Source organism: Cyprinus carpio, chromosome A24 (assembly GCF_018340385.1).
Source record: "Cyprinus carpio isolate SPL01 chromosome A24, ASM1834038v1, whole genome shotgun sequence".
Taxonomy (NCBI): Eukaryota; Metazoa; Chordata; class Actinopteri; order Cypriniformes; family Cyprinidae; genus Cyprinus; species Cyprinus carpio.
The window spans coordinates 5,487,224-5,507,876 of NC_056595.1; the positions used below are offsets into that span (position 1 = coordinate 5,487,224).

The 20,653-nt window shown below is 37.7% G+C and overlaps 1 protein-coding gene across 2 annotated transcripts in view; it reads left to right on the forward strand.

The window, feature by feature from the left end:
• The window catches only part of LOC109109134 (procollagen-lysine,2-oxoglutarate 5-dioxygenase 2-like), a 39,693-nt gene extending 21,000 nt beyond the window's left edge, over window positions 1-18,693 (forward strand). Inside the window, exons 8-20 of one of the 2 annotated variants that reach the window (XM_042714079.1) lie at window positions 1,913-2,014; window positions 4,200-4,325; window positions 4,421-4,542; window positions 5,805-5,909; window positions 8,143-8,268; window positions 8,603-8,744; window positions 11,145-11,207; window positions 12,408-12,521; window positions 12,769-12,834; window positions 14,920-15,024; window positions 15,396-15,542; window positions 17,239-17,364; window positions 17,457-18,693. In XM_042714079.1, coding sequence (XP_042570013.1) covers window positions 1,913-2,014; window positions 4,200-4,325; window positions 4,421-4,542; window positions 5,805-5,909; window positions 8,143-8,268; window positions 8,603-8,744; window positions 11,145-11,207; window positions 12,408-12,521; window positions 12,769-12,834; window positions 14,920-15,024; window positions 15,396-15,542; window positions 17,239-17,364; window positions 17,457-17,612 — 1,500 coding nt within the window. In that variant the 3' untranslated portion in view covers window positions 17,613-18,693. The remainder of the gene's footprint in view (window positions 1-1,912; window positions 2,015-4,199; window positions 4,326-4,420; window positions 4,543-5,804; window positions 5,910-8,142; window positions 8,269-8,602; window positions 8,745-11,144; window positions 11,208-12,407; window positions 12,522-12,768; window positions 12,835-14,919; window positions 15,025-15,395; window positions 15,543-17,238; window positions 17,365-17,456) is intronic. The other variant, XM_042714080.1, reaches the window with a different exon arrangement.
• The last annotated feature ends 1,960 nt before the right edge of the window (window positions 18,694-20,653 follow it).

Genomic DNA, 20,653 nt, shown 5'->3' on the forward strand with positions numbered 1-20,653 from the left:
ATGGAAATGTTACGCCCCTCACCATACTGTGATGCTATCTCCCGGCAATACCAGACAAAACCAATAAAACCCATTACAAACAAAGCATTTGACGCTTAACTTTTATAAAGAATATCTCTTTGGATTTGAGACTTTAGTGTTTGCCACTTTACAGATCTTCTTTATGCACCAAGAGCTTGTAACACTCCAAAGAGAAAGGAAAAATTTAAATCACATCATATGACCCCTTTAACCAATTGACCTCAAAGCACTTGAGGTCACAACCTGCATCTCCAAGGGGTTGTCAGTCTTAGCAGCCAGCTATAAATGTAAAATTTTTTAAAACTATCTTACATGGTTGAACATGGGATGGATTAGAAAGAAAGCATCTGGATACCATGTGGTTGTGATTGAATTGAAAATCTTCTCTTTTCTATTACATTATAACTTCCTGTAATCGAAAACAGCATGAGAGTGTGCACAGCTGTCTTTCCAAAAAACTGTATCTAACAGCCAGTAAACAAAATAACAGGGAACACAGACTTGTCTTCCAGGAAACAAAAACTCAAAGCTGGTTTCCAAGTACAGGCACTGGACAGTTCTGAATTAAAAATAAATAAATACATAAATAAATACATTCATTTAAATACATAAATTTTGGATAGAAGTATCTGCTAAATTAATAAATGCTGTCATTGTATCTTGCCAGATTATTCTATTTCTAATGTTCATGGCAGTATTAATCTGTTTGTGTTTGACAAATGTACTGGAGGGGTAAATATAGCAAATGTCTGTTGGTGTAAATAACATTTGGGGTGGTGTCCCATGGGCTTCACAGAGGGTGGGTCCCTGGAAAATGCACACCTTTATCGCATCAATCAAAGATAAATATTTAAGGTTTACTTTTTCTGCAACATTATTGGCAACCTGTTTATGGTTACAAGTAATTTTGTTTTAGTGTCCTGATCTAAGATAAAAACAGTTGTTTTTTCAAGAACATAATTCCCTTCAGAACAGTTAATCTGCTTGATCTGTCACACTATTTAAATACAAAATTAACATCAGATGCAAAATTTCCCTCCCTGCAACGTTGTCCTATAAATTTCCAAATGAGATAAAAAACTCATTCTTTGATGTATGTTGTGTTATACAGTCCAGCAATAATTCCAGTTCCCTTTCAGTCGGTCACTCTTGACGTTTCTTCAATGGAGACGTCACATTGGATGACCGAAGAAATTGAGATCTCAATTCGTCGGTCATCCAATGTGACGTCTCCGTTCCCTCCTTCAGCGAACGAAGATTACCATACATAACCGAGACATTCTAGTTACTGTAGGTCATGAAAATTTGATAGCGGGATTCATTTTGGGGTTGTTGTTGTGACCAAAATTGGATTTAACTACTACAATCTGGGATGGAATAAGAGTGTACATATCATATTCTAGATCATAAATCATCTAGACAAGCGGTTCTCAGTTCCAGTCCTTCAAAGTGCATTGAAGTGTGCAAGACGTGAATTTAAATTGTATTTATTTACAGAGGTATAGGATGTCACACTTGTCCGTGTGTGAAGACGTTGTGCAGCGCAAATCCGTGAATGAATGTTCCGAAGTGAGGTAAACCTCAACAGATTCCCACTGCTCAGAGAGTTGGGAGCAATGAACAATGTTTAGGGACCATGTCAGTGGGAACACAGTTCATGCATGGAGCTCACTTCTAATGAGCTGATTATCTGAATCTGGTGTGTTAGCAAAGAGAGACATGCAAAATATGCAGAGCTGGGGGGCACGGGGACTGGAATTGAGAACTGCTGATCTAGACCATGAAAAATAAATGTTTTAAAGGTTATTTTTACGATGTTATTTTATTTATTTATTTTTAAATATTATAAAAATAAATAATACCTAAAATGTAATTTTATTTTCTCCCACAGATATACTTCAATTACTTGGCCAACTACATCCCCAATGTGTGGAACTATGAGCAAGGCTGTACCATCTGTGACCAAGACATGGTGGATTTGTCTCAGCTTAAAGTGAGTCATCCAATAAAAGCCAAAGTAGCTGACTTTGTTCATTTTTCTCTAAGCACTAGGAAGTTATAGGCTAAAATCACCATTTAAAACAATGAAACATTTCCAGCTCTATTAATACATGTCTGTATATGTTAATTAAATAACTAGCCATTCCTTTTGAGTTTTCACTCAAAGATAAGCCAAGAGAAGTGGAGCTTGGACGTTATGTGCTGTATGCGCATTATGTCTCTTTACACATTCCTTAAATTATAAATGCCCATGAGGAGCTGCTTGAGGAAGAGAAAGTTGTGCACTGCTGTGGTGCAGGAAATGGCTTTTGGTTTTAGGACGGTTTCACTGGGGTGTTGCTGTCAACCAGACCTCTCTTTAGCAGGCTGCTCAGTGTGGGGTTTTATCCACAGGGTAACTTACAGTGGTTGTCCTGAAAATTTGGGGTTCAACTAAGGTTGGCAAAAAGGTTTTTGAGTTCTTTCCAATAAGCTGGAGTTACTGATGCGGAAATAACACATTTTTGCTTGTAGAATTTGTCAGCGCAAAATTCACCACAGCGTTGAGCTGACTTGACCATTTTTCTTTTATAATAAACATCAACATGTTTATCACTGCTAACGTTTTCTGAGTGGTTTCTAGGATCTTATTAAAGTTGCATATCATATCAAGAATAAATTAACTGGTTGGTTCAGGTTGGTTGCTTGGTGGCATTGCTAGTTTTTTAGCTGGATCTGTGTAGGTGCTTACTGGTCCAAGTCAGAAGATCCTCTATGGTAATCTAGTTTCTTATGTCTTGAACTGTCCATCACAAATCTGTAGTCCAATCATTTAGAAAGTCCAATCACTTAAAAAAACTAAGAGCACACCTTTCCTCATTACTCTGCATGATAAGAGATGATATGTCCGTAGAACAAACAGTGCAGAGTTGCGTTTCCCAAATGCATCATAAGCCTAAGTTGATCGTAGAACCATTGCCACCAATGGAGCAACGATCAACTTAGGCTTACAACGCTTTTGGGAAACACAGCCCAGGACAGTAGAAAAATTCAAAACCAGAGATCAGTATGATAAGATTTTGAATTGAAACAATGCAATTGAGAGAGTAGAGTAGAACTTTATTTTTTTCTTTGTCTGGTCTGGAAAAAAGGTATACTTAGGCCATATTGTACATTAAAGCACAAATGGAAGAACCTTTTCATTTTGGTCACTGGTAGAACTTCAGATGACTGGTTAAGTGAAACAAAAAAAGCCTATTTTTTACCAATCAGACACATTTGATTCATTTCTTGGAAGCATTGGAAAGGATGATGAAACAAAGCCCAGAGTCTGTTGTTTGTCAGGACGAGGGAGTGGCTGGGTCGTACCACTCTCATCTGCTCAGTGGTTTTGGGTTGGTTCTTGAAAAAGGGACAAGAGTTTACATTCTCACACTGCTTATGCTGAGGTTGAAAAGGCCCCGTTAAAGGAAACTGGCCTGGTTTAGCCTCTGCAGAATCCCCTGTCTCCTGTTTAGTCCTCGCTCTTCTGTTGGTAACAATTTAAAGACCTCTGGCTCGATTCTTGGACACTCCCTTCAGGAACCCAAAGCCAAGGTCGGAACTGGGAAATTAGATGGTGCCACTCAGGTTCCATTTCATCTAGTGAGCTGTATAGACTGGTCAAGAACCACAAAAGTAGTGGTGACAGATCTGTGTAACCCTAAGCTCAATGTCATGGGAAAGAAGCTTCTACTTTCTCTCAGACCTCCAGCAGTGCTTCTTGCTATGTGAAAAATAAGACTGGATGGTATGTGTTATTTTTACTATACAATTTTTAGCCATGGTAGATATATTCGTTATCTTATATACACATTATTCACATGTGAGAAAGAAACAAGTAATGTGAAAATACAGAGCAAAAATACAAACAAACCAAACACTGGGATAGGATCCGGCATCCCCATGACCCTACAGAGAACAAGCTCTTTTGAGAATGGATGGATGAACCTGGTCAATAAAATCTAAATAATATTTTGTTGAGTTCCCAGCAAAATATTCATATTGCAATACACAGTTACTGTTCAATAAAAAGACTCCTACAGTAATAATTTTTGGGGGGTTATATCACCTACAGTACCATAGGTGAAAACACTGAATAATTCAATTGGATGAAAAAGTATTAATGTTTGACCAGACTTTTCTCTTTATCTAAACAGGAGTTTCCACAAGTGACTGTTGGTATATACATTGAGCAACCAACTCCATTCCTGACAGAGTTCCTGGAGAGGTTCCTGAGTCTAGATTATCCCAAAGATAAACTGAATGTCTTTGTTCATAACAGTGTGAGTGTCTGGCTCACAAAGCAATGAGAACCATTTGACCTTTTGGATTTTAGCATCTGTATTTGACCGTGCTTGTTCCATGTCTTGTTCTTTAGGAGGTTTACCATGAGAAGCACATACAGAAGTTTTGGGAAGAGAACAAGGATGTATTCCGCAGTTTTAAAGTTGTTGGCCCAGAGGAGACCTTAACTCAAGGAGAAGCAAGGAACATGGGAATGTAAACATCCCTTTAATTTCACTCTCGAAAATATGCAAATAATGAAGTAAATTACAATGCAAATCTGAGCAAGCTCTAACTCTTGATCAAAGATAAACGCAAACCTTTGCCACATGTCAGCAAACTTTTCAACTCCTTACAAATAAAAAAAACAAAGAAACAACATCCAACTCACCACAAAGCAGTAAATCTGCCCATCCTATAGCAATGTACCAAAGAAATACAGAAGAAACTCCTGTCAGCCCTTCTATTTGCTCTCAGTTTAGCATTCATCAAAACACTGAGTCCCATACCAGCTTCAAAACTAATGTTTGTACATGTCTGCTTTCAAACAGTTACCACAAAAGCTATCACAATACCAAACCAAGTGGCATCTGCAAACAAATGCTGCTAGACATGCTCACTTGATTTCTCTGAGCTATTTTTTATAATTACTTTTAACTAGCTGGTTCAAATAGTAATTATTGCTGCTTGTTTAAGTGTCACTATTACTATCATTCATACTTAGGGTTAGTAATTTGAATAAACCCCTAACCCCACATATTAAACTTCAGTGTGTGACTTGTTGGATTGGTGATGAATTTTGCCCAGAAAACCATAAATAACTGAAATCCATAAGCTTTTAGTGGATGTATGAAGTTATATTATCACATATATTTTAGGCCTACTCTACAGGATGTGCGGTAGACATGTTGATTCTCTGGTCCTACTGCATGTCTGTGTTTGGCAACAGTAGCTGTTGACATGGTGATATCACTCAAGTTGTTTGTCTTAATTACTAGGTCCAAGAAATGTTGGTTTGCATAAGACGTCAGAGCAGACATTATAAGATGTTGGTTACAGACACCTTCCACTGTGCTTCAGAACAGAGAATTCTAAGAATATTTAAGAAATATTAGGAGAATGATCCTTAGAATCACATGATCACGGAATGATATTCAGAGGAACATTATATTGCTCAGATATACTGTATACTTTCATAGCCAAGGACACAGTTATGTTTCATTTAAGCATCAACTATATCTCAGATGTTCTTCAGACGGGCTCATGCAATTTGGTCTTGGCCAAATAGGATAAGAAATGTTTGTGTCAATAATCAGATATCTGACATTTGATTGCATACTTTGTGCAGTTTGTCACATTTCAGGAAATAATAAGTTTAGCAAAATTCTCTCAATTCAGTTTTATTGCTGTTCATGAGAAACATCATTGCCCTGAATTTTGCTAGAATTAATAATGACACCCTTACTATTTTCTAACAGTGATTTGTGCCGGAAGGATCTTTCTTGTGATTATTACTTCAGCATTGATGCAGATGTGATGCTCACCAACCGACAGACCATAAAACTCCTCATCGAGCAAAACAGGTAGTTTCCCTTTAATCAATGCCAAACATTTAATAAAAAATCTGGAATCTTCCACAGTAACCGTTTTGTCTGAGGGAATGGGCTTGAATCTCTCATGTGCTAAAACCACAGGAACATTACAGCTGACTGATTGCAAATCCCTCAAGGTTTAAAAATAAGCACGGGTGGCTTCCTGTTTTCCCATGGTGCATAGAAACAGTCTGCTCCACATTGCATTTACTCTTATAATGCCACTTGACTTTAAATAAGGAACAAGGCTGAACTCAGTCACATTTAACATGACAACCTTAAGCACTCTTTCGCGTGACTGTGGAGGAAGCCCTTTTCTGATATTTTAAGATGGCTTGGGAACTCTCTCTGCTGGCTTCTGGCTTGTGTAGTGAAGTTGTAACCATATAAATGTGGAATTTTACTTGCTTTCGCATTGTTGACCAACACTATAATTTCCACTAATGTGTTTTGAATGACATGTTTACCTCAGTAAAGTGATATTCATGGTTTGTTAAGTTTAAGGTCACAAGAGAGGTGAAGGACTTGACTGTGTTACTCCAGGGTCACTCTCACAATTATAGGAACTATACCATATAAAGCTGCTCTCATGTGCCCAGATAAAAGTATGCCTTCTTCACAACCTCACAAGTATAAGTTTTCACATGGATCATGGTAACCACTTATGTGCTATAAGCTTTAATTAAACCATTCCATCCATCCCACCTATTTTTCAAACCACTCATCCTCTATGGGTCGCAGAGATGCCTTTTCCAGCATCTCGGGCTGCAATAAGGAGACATCATGGATGTATCATAGGGCTAACACACACACACACACACACACACACACACAGACACACACACACACACACACACACACAGACACACACATTCTCACCTACAGGTAATTTATTTAGTCCAAATCAGCTATACTGCATGTCTTTTGGATTGTGCGGGGAACCAAAACAGTGGTTTTCAAACCCTGGGTTGCATCCCTCGGGTGGGTCGCCATGATGATTTAAGAAAAATTTATATATATATATATTAGGAAGACTATACGTCACCTTTTCCCTGGACATGTCCTCTTTTTGGACCTAAAGAAATGCGTCCGGCCAGGATTTCTTAATTGCCCTAAATGTCCGGGATTCGGCTGTTTTCTTAATCTCGCTCCTGCTGAATAACGCCTGCTCCCACAACACGTGTTTCGCTCCTGCGATTTTGTGTCCACTCCTTTAAACATTCTAATATCGTATATAATTTTTCGCATCAGGGAGCCACTCTCAGTATACAGAGTATTAAAATCTCTTTTGAATGAGCGTTCACGCTGTTCACTTTCGATTTTATGATATCACACACTTATTACAAGATAAGATATTTGTCAATGAGCTCAGGATCTTCTGAGCAGCAAATACTCCATCATGGTCATGTCAGCCATCTCTCCTTATTCTCAACCTGAGATCAGTCAGATCTGACTTCTAGCTCTTCTTGGATGCAGGGTTGCCAAGTCCACATTTTTTCCACAAAATTGGGCTACTTTTAAACTGTTGGCATGGGTTGATTTTCCCAAGCGGGTTAAAGGTTTAAAATATTACATAAAATACGTTTGACTGAAATGCCTGTATTGAAACATTTTGCATTCAACCTGTGATAAAACTTTAATGGACTTTTTCATTAACTGTCACCAACTCAATCCAAGCAGCTGAGTCCTTAATGATTTTAAAGAAACGGCTGAAAATATATCTCTTTCATCTTCATTTGACCCTCTAACTCTAGAATTGTCTATTCTATTTATATTCTAACTCCTTGTTTTATTTAAAAAGAAAAGAGCCTTTAACACTAGCATTCTCTATTCTTTCTTTATTCTTTCTACTTATTTTCTTTTTATTTATTAAAAAATAATGACCTTCTAACACAAGCATTATCTATTATTTTTCTGTTCTATTGACTTGTTTTATTTTTATTTAAAAATTAGCCTCTAACACTAGCATTCCCTAATCTTTTTCTGTTCTACAGTATCTACTTGTTTTCTTTTTATTTATTCTAAAAACAAAACAAGCAAGCAAAAAAAAAAAAAAAAAGAACTTGCTATGTTACGTATGCTACTTTAGATGAAACCCCGCCTCCTGTGGTGGCAAGAAAAAAAAAACAGCATTGTATATTGCATAGTAGGCCAATCATAGGAAATTTATGGACTGTTGCTGATTTCTGTGCTGATTTAATTTTTTTTCCTTTTTCGACCACAGAAAAATAATTGGCCCTCTTGTCACCCGTCATGGAAAATTGTGGTCCAACTTTTGGGGAGCCCTGAGCCTGGATGGTTATTATGCAAGATCTGAGGACTACATTGACATTGTGCAAGGAAAGCGTGTGTGAGTTTCTTGGAGAATGCAATCCAGAAATGACGGAGATCTGATATTTCACTGTATATAATCTTATTGGAACATTTAGAAATTGCATTTATCCTTCTCTGAATCAAACAAGAGTACTCTATTCAGATTATAAACTCAGATTACATTTTTGCATGTCAATTGTTAAAAATCAATCTGCTCTGTTCAAACTCAGATTACTTTGTAGCATGTCGATTGCTCACCAGGACATGTCTCTACCAGTCTATTTTAACATTGGATTAACATATGACTCTATAATACCAAGCAATGTTACTATATATATATATATTTTTTTTGTCTTTCCTTGTGTAAATAGTGGTGTTTGGAACATCCCCTTCATGGCCCACATCTACCTCATAAAGGGCCATACTTTGCGGAATGAGCTCAAAGAGAGGAATGTCTTTGTGCTGGAGAGATTGGACCCCGACATGGCCATGTGCAGGAATGCCAGAGACTTGGTATGACCGCTGAAACACAAAGCTGTTCAATTATAGTAATTATATATTTAATCTAGATCAGCAACGATCATAGCATTTATTTTATAATAGTCTAGAGTTTTAATTAGTTAGGTGTGCAATGTAATTTCATGTAATTTGTTGCTGTGTAATTAATGTTAAAAAAAATACAAACATATATACTTAATGTTTCAAAAGTATTGTCACAAAATATCATGGATTCTGTTGATAGAGCTGAATTTGTAATGAGGGAGGAATGTAGATATGGAAGCCTGTTTCTGCCACAACATACAGTATATCATAATTATGGCTTTTTTCTTACAATTCTGAGTATATATCTTGCAGTTTTGACTTTTTTTTTTTCTCAGAATTGCAATTCTGAGTTATAAAGTCCAATTCTGAGGGAAAAAGAAATCGCTCTGGTAACTAATGTAACTTCAGTTCCCTGAGATAAGGGAACAAACGTTGCATTGTATACTATGGGAAACACCTGTTTTCTCTGAATACTGAAGCCTTATTTGTTCACGTCCGTGTAGCTGCACAAACAAAGGCGCTTCCACCCACCAAAAGGGGCAGAGCCTGAGCTATATAAGTCGGCTCTGAGCACCATTTCATCAGAATCTTTTGACTGAAATTGGGCAGTGAAAGTTGTCGTCTGAAGGTGCTGCTAAAGCCTACGCTCAGATATAGGCTGAGGCTGGGCCGGAGGCGGCACAGGCTTCGCAGGCTGCTGGGCGGATGGAGCCTTCTGGCGACCTGTACCAGTCACCAAATTGGAGCGTTTCGGCAGGAAGTGATGCATGGCCTGCGATGACTTCTGTGCTGCCATAAACCGCTCAGCAAATCCATCCACCGCAGGGCCAAACAGTCCCTTGGGAGAGACTGGGGAGTTGAGGAGGATAATCTTGTCAGCGTCCTTAAATTTAGCCAAAGGTGGTACTCCACCTCCACCAGGTTGGTCAGAGAGTTTCCAGTTGCCTGTGTAGTGGGCTTTGTAGCATGCAGAGCCAGGTCAGTCACTGTGTGCAGCTCTTTGAATGCACTGAAAGTCTGGCTGGACTCATCCATGGTGCAGAGAAAAACTGAAAACCTTTTATTTGGCTGAAAAATTTGGAGCACCGACTTTATGTGAAGTGCTGAGCCAAGCTGGCCAGCCACTGAATAAGCCCTGCCTGCCAGAGTGGAGGTACCTGTAGTCCTGCAGAGCTTAGATGGGTGCGCTGCATGGGCCTTCAATCCCAAGGCTGATTGAGGGCAGAGATGTGGAGCAACCTTTTTCTTCAGTGCTGTCAACAGTGGTGAGAGGGGCAGAAGTGGAGGAATGAACATGCTGAGTAGGGGGTACGCCACATCCTGGTTAGTTTGCCGTGAACCCCTGAGAAGAACGGGGCTGGCCATTTCAGGTACCACTCGTCTAAGTGGCCATGGGTGGGAACAATCAAAGCCGAGGTCCTCCACAGCCTTAAAGAGAACGCAGATCAGCTCACTGTCTAAAATGGGCCATGTTGGTTGGTTCGGAGGGAGAACGTCTGGGTCCTCGCCAGAGCATGCCCTCTCTTCAGCATATGAAGCTGTCGGCGATATGGAATCATCAGCGACAACTTCCTCCTCACTCCTGCCAAAGGAGATCAAGACACTCACAGCCAATGAGAGAAAGGGAAAGGGAAACTGACTTTTTTTCTTAGAATTGTGAGTTTATGTCTCGCAATTCTGACTTTGTAAAAAATGGATTATGATATAAAGTCACAATTACCTTTTTTTATTCAGTTGAGGAAATGGGCTTCCATATGTACATCATCAAGCCATTCACCTCTAAAAACAGAAACTGTTCTGTATTAGTTTGCATATGACAATTTAGCCTGATTTCTCAATGCTTTGAAACATCTGCTGCAACTCTGTGACCAAGATGTAACTGGCAAGTATTCAAAGTACATCAATGTGCTGTTGTGAAGGCATGGCATCTCCATTAATTTGTGGCAGCCTCTGTGATGCATTCAAAGTGTTCTCTGCCCATCATCATTTTCCTCTCTTTCACATCCATCATGTGAACTTGATCCAATGGGAATGTCTGGCTGTGCGATTGTTAGTCCTCCTTAAACAATATACACCACTAATAACTAACTACTGTATGATGTTCTTCTAATTGTCTAAAGCTAACTGCTAAGGACACCTAAAGGCTGTGCATACCCCTTTTCTGAGCAGAAAATCAATTTAAAAACTTTATACAAGTCTGCAGGCATCTCTACTGTTCTGGTAGAGTTTAATATTGTACATGTGCTGTGTCCATATCTTCTCTAATATTCTAATTTCTTAATCTCTCTCTCTCTCTATCTCTCTCTCTTTATATCGTACTCTGTTTATGTCTCATTATATAATTTACATGGTGCTTTTCCTTCATTTTAGACAGTACAGAGAGAAAGAGAATCTCCTTCTCCGGAATCATTCCATATGCTCAGACCCCCACAGGTTCCTCTCGTTTTGATTATTCTATCATGCATAATTTAAGATTCAAATGTTTTAAAGCAAGGCATCACTTTTCCAAATGGTTAGAAAGTGATATTCCAACCAAGCATTAATAAATGTAGTAATAAAAGCACATTTTTGAAGGGAAAGGTCTACTAACACTTAATATTTGCTTGCTTAGGGTTCATTACAGTACGCGTAATCTCAAGATCACAAGCAGTGTTGTCAGAACATATAATCCCAGAAGACTTGGTGAACCATGAATTTTGAAATGAATTACTATGCATGTTGGAAAACCATAAATCTCCATTTCAAGCTCAATGTAGTTGTTTCATGGTTTTTCTATTCCATAAATTCATGTGCATGTGCTGGTAGGCATTCAAACATTTGATTTAAAATTATATCCATTTTAGAATACATCTTGCACTGACTGATGTGTTCAGCTAACAAGCGGAACCCTTTGGAAAAGTGATGCTATTGAGTTTGATAAGCTACATCTGCTTTTTCTGATGGGGTTAACCTGGACAAAGCACCAGCTATTATATATATGTATACACTGAACCATGAAATTCTACACACTATGCTACACAGTGGTGGAAAGGCCAATGAAGGATCTAATAGATGTCCTGCATTATAGTTTTCCCTGCAGTAACATCTATATCCAAGAGCAACCCCCTTCCAAGCACACTAGTACCAGTAACATGAAACTTACCCTCACTACCTCTATGACTTATCTCAGTCTAGGTATTTATGTAGCACATGTTACCTTTGTATTTTTGCATTGCTTGGAACAATTAGGCTAATATGTTTGAGATTGGTGCAAGACATGTTTTAGTAAAGCCTAGACTGAGAGTAAGCCTTGACCCTCCCAGACTTAGATGCAAGAAACCTTGTCCCTGCTTCTAGTAAAGTAAACAGGAATGTTGATTCCTGGAGTTGCACTTTCCCCAGCACTTCCCTGTGTTCCCGTTCCATCCCCTCTCACAGCCCTTCCCAACATCTGACCTCCATTGTTATTGATTACATATTATCACAGATTATGCTGCTTATTTGTGATTTGTTTTTATCATTGACTTAAAATTATTAGTATGATGTGTTTTGTTTATTGCTCATTTTACATTGTTTACTTTTTGTTAACATTGGACTTTTTCAATTATGCACAGAATTTGTAGTATCTAACTACCTTTTCTTTGTCCACCACAGGGACTTTTCATGTATGTTACAAATCGTCATGAGTTTGGAAGGCTTATTTCGATTGCCAACTATAACACATCTCATTATAACAATGACCTTTGGCAAATATTTGAAAACCCACTGGTGAGTGAATGTTTTCTGTATACAAAGTGTTTATAACAATTCCAAAACATCAGGATTCAGAAGTGTTCATTTAGTGCTACATTTGTCATCAATAATGAAGTGGAGTGCTGACAGGGTAAACACACGTCTGTGTTGACCTCCATCTAGGTTTTAGTCCGCCTGCTGGATGAATGCAGAGGAGCTAATCACTGTTTGCAATGCAGGTCACTCATTGGGCTAAAGTACTAATCCTATTTCTTTTTCACAGGACTGGAGAGAGAAATACATCAATCCCAACTATACCCGAATTTTCACTGACAACATCTTGGAGCAGGTGAGCAAACATTTACATTTATTCATTTAGCAGATGCAGTTCGGGTAGAGTAGGAAAGATCATTCCACCATGGAGGTTTAGTAAAGTTAATATTCCAGAAAGCCTCACTCACTTACCAACCAGACTTGTGGGATAAGGATAAATTTGCAAAAGTGAATTTAGGTAGAGGGTACAGATGTAGAACCAGTGGTTGTTCTATACTCTTGGTCTGATTGAAGACCAAGTGAACGACCATATATTTGAAATTTTGTAGAAGTTTGATGAGCATTGCATTATACCAGAATCTAGAGTTGGCTGAACAAGGAGCTATGCAGATTGCCCAGGTAGAACCTGATCTTCTTGATAAAGTACATTGCAAATCTACATGGCCATGCAGCCTTTGCAGGGGTCTGTGAAGCTGAACTAGTCATCAAACACTACCTGCAACTTCTTGTTTGATCTGGATGTGGTGTTCTCTGACGGGCCTTGCTGAACAATGTTGCTGAATTGTGGGCTTGCTAGAAGACAAGGAGCTCTGCTTTTGCTAGGTTGACAGGCCAAGAAGTCTACCAGGCAAGCCATGATTCGGGAAGCCCAAGGCAAAAAAGAGAAGTAGAACTATGTGTCGTTGGCACAGAAGTAGTCTCAGCCTCAGACGTCACGTCCACAGATAGTTGGCTGAATGTCTGATGCATAGGGCACACAAAACTGGAAACACTTCAGGATTTTCAAAGTCGTCATCAGATTCGTTGAATTATACAGGATTTTTCGGAGACCTGTGTGTCGCGTTCTTTAACATTCCGCCTGGAAACAAAGATGCCGTGGCGCCAAAACCCCTCACGAAAAAAGAAAGCCGTCGTGTTTACAAATGTGACGGCGAGCGCTGATCAGGATTAACTAAACACTGGAGTTTCAAAAGTATGTGAAATATTTAAAGTTTGCGGCATAGAATCTTTCAAATACGTCTGAGAGTTTTACACACTGGTCTGTTATTGTGGCAACATTTCCATGCCCTGAAATGTGCCGTTGAACGAAACGAACTGTGATTGGTTGTTTGACATGTCAGTCAAATGGCCTCATGGGCGGCCTTCATGGCCAAAGAAAGCTGCCATGAATTCAGTCTGAAGGTCTGGCTGTGCAAGACTAGAATAGAAGTGCTAGGAAAACCATGGGTCCATGATAGGTCCAAGCAATGTTGTGTACATTGAGACAAAGAGGAGGCAAAAAGCTGATCCTTTTTGTCACCATTGCGGTTACTTGATATAACTTGAATACAGTTCCCTTCCATGATACCATAAGCAGGGGTCTCCAACCCTGCTCCTGGAGACCTACCACCCTGCAGATTTAAGCTGCTCAAACACACCGGAACCAGCTAATAAAGGAGTTCAGGATTACTTGATAATTACAGACAGGCATGTTGGGGCATGGTTGGAACTGAAATCTTCAGGACGGTAGCTCTCCAGAGCAGGTTTGGAGATTCCATTCTGTTGGCCTTGTTTTCATCTTTTGAGACTATAAACCCACAGATCCTCCAGTCAACCAGGACAGTAGGTCTCCAGGAGCAGGTTTGGAGATCCCTGCCCTAAAGAATCTACATGGGAGGCAGGATTCAAACCAGCAGTTTCCGAGATGTTGAGGTGTTGAGAAGGATGATTGGAAGATCTGTGGATTTACAAAAGATGCAAACTAGACCAACAGAATTAGGACATCATAAACCATAATTAAATATGTCTACTTATAATGTTAGTCGTTACATGCACCAAAAAGAACTGTAACTTATTTTTATATCGTAATTTGGACTGTTCTTCATCTTCTCTCTGATCCCTACATTAGCTGTTTTTGCTGTAGCCTTTAGACTTCTAAATGTAAAATTACTTCTTTGATGATTGTCAGAGAAATATGTAAAAGTAATGGAAAGTACAGTTTCCATGATGTCACCCGTGAAAAGAAAAGCATTTGTTCTTTGCGTGACACTCCCATCAATGTTTGTATGAGTTAGGATTATTTAGAGTGAAAATTTGTCATGCTGGAATAGCCACATTTGTGCTAGGTGTTAAAGCTGAAAGTTGACCTGATGATACTAAGCACCTGTTTATGTTTCTACAGCCATGCCCAGATGTGTTCTGGTTCCCTGTGCTCTCGGAGAAAGCCTGTGATGAGCTGGTGGAGGAGATGGAAAACCATGGTTCATGGTCTGGTGGAAAACACGAGGTCAGATAAACCTGCCGGCCTTAAAACAGTCTGCACACTTTGTACAAGGATTGGCCATGAAAAAAAAAAAAAAAAAAAAATAAAAAAAAAATATATATATATATATATATATATATATATATATATATATATATATATATATATATATATAAATATATATATATATCTTTAAAAATGTGTAAATACAAAAAACAGATGTTTAATCTTAATAGACAAAATTGTGTAAATATTTAGTCAATTACATTTTTAATCCTAATTTTTGCTAGTGGAAATTACCTTTTAGTAGACTTTACACAGTAGCACAATTGCTGATAATATATAAGGTTTTTATCATTGATTTTTTGCCCAGTCATTTTGTTCTCTCTTTGCAGGACAAGCGTATCAACGGAGGCTATGAGACTGTCCCAACAGATGATATTCATATGAAACAGATCGATTTCGATAAGGAATGGCTGCACTTTATCAGAGAATTCATCTCCCCTGTCACTCTCAAGGTCTTCTCTGGCTATTATACCAAGGTGAGCCAGACCATCTGGGTCTGGACCGAGTCTTAATTAGCTGTTATATCAGAATGTCTGAGCATGTATTAAGGAATTTGTCATCTTTTTGTAAGGCATTTTGTCATTTAATGTTTGCTAGGGTGAAATCCATGAAGCCTGTGAAGTATATGGATATATTTCACCCCCAAATCAGAATATTTTAAGATTTAGGGTCATTATAACCATTAGGAACCAAAGAAAGACACTTTTTTGTGTGTTTTGTGAAACTGAACACAGATGGCATGTGCATCTTTTCAACAAATCATTTACCAACTTTAAATGGTTAAAAAATAAATAAAAAAAAAATCCTGCTGAGAACTTAAGGCCAGGTGCATCCCTACACATGTAAAATCTTTTGAGTGTGAGGATTTCTTTCTTTTTTTGATTGTTTAATTATTGAAGATTTAATTTCAGATTTTGCATGTCAGTGTTTGCATTAATATTGTGATTTGTACCAGTTTGAAAAATCATCAGACACCATGAATCACAGTAAATGTAAGGTAACTTTCTGTTCATTGAAACATGTGTTTTAAAAATCTTATTTTCTCTTTGTGGGGTGAAATATGATCCAAGTCAAGTCTGCATTATTGTCAATTCTTCCACATGTACAATACATACATACAGAGAATTGAAATTGCGTTACTCTCAGACCCATGGTGCATACAGATAACACTAACAGTAGAGCCTAAAAATGCAGATAGATACAGATCAAATTTAAAATATAAAATACAACTTTACAAAAAAGAGCATGTAAAAAAATAATAAAAATAAAGTTAAATAAAACAGCGCAAGGCACGTGGCAGAAATGCAGACATGTTTCTATAATTTGCACGGTTTAAACTATTATATTTATATTTATATATATATATATATATATATATATATATATATATATATATATATATATATTTATATATATTTTTTTTTTTTTAGTTTTTTTTTTTTTTTTTTGTCAGCCAATGGGATCTTTTTAGTACGTTGCACATCTGCATGATTTGCGAAGGCGTTTTATAGCAGCCAACTAAAACACAGCTTGCTAGATGGGCTTTGTTTGGTTTTTGGTTGACATGACTCATGAAATGAGTCAAGTCATCTTTTTTCTCTATAATTTTCGACTTTCCTTCTCATGCTGTTCTTTTAGGTGGGCTCTGTCCACTATTAACTGGATAAGCACTGTTAGTTCCCTGGTTCATTTGACTCATGGAATGTGAACTCTAGTTGGCACCGTAAGTCTGAGTTCTTTGTAGGTCATCCATTAAAGGGATAGTAGACCCAAAAATTAAATATATAGCATTATTTATTCACACTCGTGTCTTTCCAAACCTGTACGCCGTTGTTTTCATTGGAACTTTAGAAGAATGTTCACGAAGGTCTCTTCCATTCAACAACAGTTTAAAGTGACCAAGTCTGTTAAACATACCATACACTCTGAGTAGTCCATACTGTACCATTCCAAGTCATCCAAAGTGACATAATAGTTTTATGTCAGGTACAAAAAAGCCAGTTTAACTATGATCTGTCACTGTATGGAAAATAACTACATGGAGGTTCTTCCCCAATTGTTTGTTCCACAGAAAAAAAAAAAAGAGTTATACAAATATGTAAGCAAATCTGTCAGATACTTTTGAGATTTGGATTCTGATTGTGTCCCCTTTTTTTTTTCTTTTTCTTTCAGGGCTATGCGATTATGAACTTTGTGGTGAAGTACACTCCAAACAGACAAGCCTATCTAAGACCACATCACGATTCCTCAACTTTCACCATTAATATAGCTCTCAACAACAAGGGCTTAGATTTCCAGGCAAGCTGATACACTTGTCTTACGTTTTCTAAAACAGGTTTTAAATACATTGTAGAATCACATGTAGTTAAACCCATTTCCTTCTATTTCAGGGGGGAGGTTGTCGATTTCACAGATATAACTGTTCCATAGAGTCTCCTAGAAAAGGTTGGAGCTTCATGCATCCAGGTAGACTCACCCACCTTCACGAAGGACTACCTACGACCAACGGTACACGCTACATAGCAGTGTCCTTCATAGATCCTTAGACTCCCACATAGTTCTAGTAGTTCTACACTAGGAATTTACTAGTCTTGATATGTTTGTGTAGTGTCAGCTGTTTTTCTGTTTTTACTGATTTATTCTTGGTTTATGTGTTGTGTGGCTGTTTGTATTTGCTGTCTTTTGAAACATTTACTACTGTCGAGAGAAAATGCTGTTCAACATAAGTTTAATAAAGTCGACTGATGCATACACATACATACATACACGCGTGCGTGCACTCTGGTAGACTTTCATACATATAAACCTTGTTTCATTACTTAAAATTATATTAGAGATTTGACCATAATTTTTGTATTTTAGCAAAAAAGAAATCAGGTGAGGTCAGTAACTCTTCTTTTAAACAACTTTGGTTCAGGGCGTTTAGCAATAGCACTCGTTCACAAAAAATCCTATTTACTAGTTTGGAAATTGTAATTTTGAAATTATGTGCATTTAAGTCATACTCATTGGAAGAAAATGGACATAACATTTTTCTTATTTTTAACATCCCAACAAAATACAGAAAGCTTTTTAGTGCCAGTGCAACAAAATTAGGAGCAAATGAAGCACATTATTTGTGTAATTGTGCTTTATCGTTACAAACTTTAGTGCTATTCTTCTTCAACAGCACATTAAATGTCTAAAAACTAAATTGTACCATCGACGTTTTTCTACAAATCTGAGAGATGTAAGTGGCAATGAAATAACATATGACTTCAATGGCTCTTCCATGTAGCAGCTGACCATGTTTTTAAAAGACATGAAGTTAATTATATATACTGTCAACAAAATAATAATAGTTTTGTATGTTTGCACAACAAGAAATGGCAAGATTTAAATGAATCTAGTTGTTTTTTCTTGTTTGTTTTTTTGTTTTTTTTTTTTGTTTTGGGGGGGGGGGGGGTCTGAAGGTGTGTTTTTTTACTGTACAATATGAGGTAAATATGCCTTATTTTCTGAACTGAAAATGTCTCAGAGATGTCAAAATGTTTTACTTTCTCTTGTTCCTTACAAATGTCTCTGCCAGGTCAGTCTCTTAACTTATTTTGAAATTTGTCGAAATAATAAAATGTTTTAAAGAGAAAAGGCTTTTTTAATTTCAGTTGAAATGTGTCATTCTGAAAATTGTTAATGTAAAAAAAAATATATATAATAATAATTTTGCACAGAAATATGATGAAGACAAATCAAAATTGGGAACAATCCAATAATTTGTTAAATAAACTGTTCAACTTAAACACAGTGTAAACACAGTGCATCTTGAGAAAATTATAGACATTTCCTTTTTACACTTACATGCCTTTTAACATTAACATTCTGATTTTCATACTAATGTAATATAGAACATGTGTGAACACTAACATGCCCAGACACTTGTCCTGTCAAACACCGCAAGTCACCTTAAAATCAATCAACACAGTTTAGAACTTAAAGTGTTGAAAGAGTGAACGTAAACAAGAAACAGATTACAGATTGAAGCAAATTTATGATACACGCTCAATGACACATACTTGAACTCTTCTTTAACTGAGATTGATGAGATGTTGGGATTTTAGCACAACAATTAAAGGAATGTACGGGGGAGTTGAAACTGTAGTTCCTCCTATGCAGCTGGATCATTTTAACTGGAACCAGAGATAAGTTTATAAACTTTAAATTAGGACTGCCAATTCATAGTGAGCAAAGCAACGAAACTCCCTTTTTTTTTTTTATCAAACAAATGTCACATTTACAGTGTTACTTTTATCAGTGGATTCTGTCTCTCAGATCAGCTCCAAATGTCACTGAAAATAAATAACTGTAGAATTCTTTGTAACTGCAAATCACTGTAAATGTGAACACACCTTCAGTGAATACAGTTTTAAAATTGCCATAGCAAAAGAAGGTGGCGGATATGCCCTCTGATGCTGAAGTGTGAGATCTGTTTCCTTTCCTTCATCTTTCGTCTCTTGGTTGAGGCTTGCTGGGAAGAACTCCCTGACTTGTTCAATGTTTCCGTCTGGGTCTGTGGGTTTGAGAAGCTGCTGAGAAATGCAGCAAGAGAGGGAGGCATGTAGGTCAGAGACAGGAGTGCAGCAGCAAGCTACAGAAAGATCCCTTTGTAGCCGCTCTCCCGCCTGCTAACGGCTCTGAAAGATTACATCGATGCAGGGCAGTGGTACAGGAAACACACAAGGCTAATAAACTTACAGGTTTGCTGAGGATAACTTATCAAACAGAGCTGAGAGGGAAAGCTGTAGTCAAGGCGATCAGTATGAAAGGTGAAAGTGGACAGGAAGTGTGAAGTCAGATCAGGCCACTTGGCTAGGTTTATTTATTTATTTATTTTGACTGAAGGTGGTGTTTAGATGACACTATATTCTACATTCTATATTGTCTATATTTTGGCCGTTAATTTACACAACATTGGTGTTTTAGAGCCTGAAACTGCAAGCGTTTGAAAATTGGTTTCAAAGTGCAAGTTTTTGAAAACTATACTGTTGGTGTCTCGGTGAATTGCGAAAATGTAGATGCATATACATAATGAACATGCTTATTACATGTTCAGTCTATAGGAATACATGTGCACATGCACATAGTGTTTCTTTATAAAGTGACATCGCCAACTACTGGCCTGGCATGCATTATACAGCGGTTTTAGTAATTTAGTCACATTTCATGTGAAAAGGGATTGTTTTGACAATGTTGACATCAACGTACCATGAGAGTCATAGAGAGAAAATGCTCTGCATGCTGTCGAAACACTCTCGCAGTACTTTGTTGTCAAACACCGATCAATCTGCGTATTGCTGCTTCAAGCCGAACACACCTATAACCTGGACAATTTCGACAATTTAGAAATCCCGGCCAGGACATTTCCGTGAAAAAGTGAATATATGTTCACCCTAGGTTCATCTATGATAAATTACACAGTTTCCTAAAAAAAAGAAATGTTACATTCATGGTGTCCATTTAAGGTCAAAGACAGGAAATCATGGTTTGGTGAAGGGAATACCAGAGAGTCGTTGTTGAACGTGTAAGTCTGTTGACGTGTCCCTCTAACTGC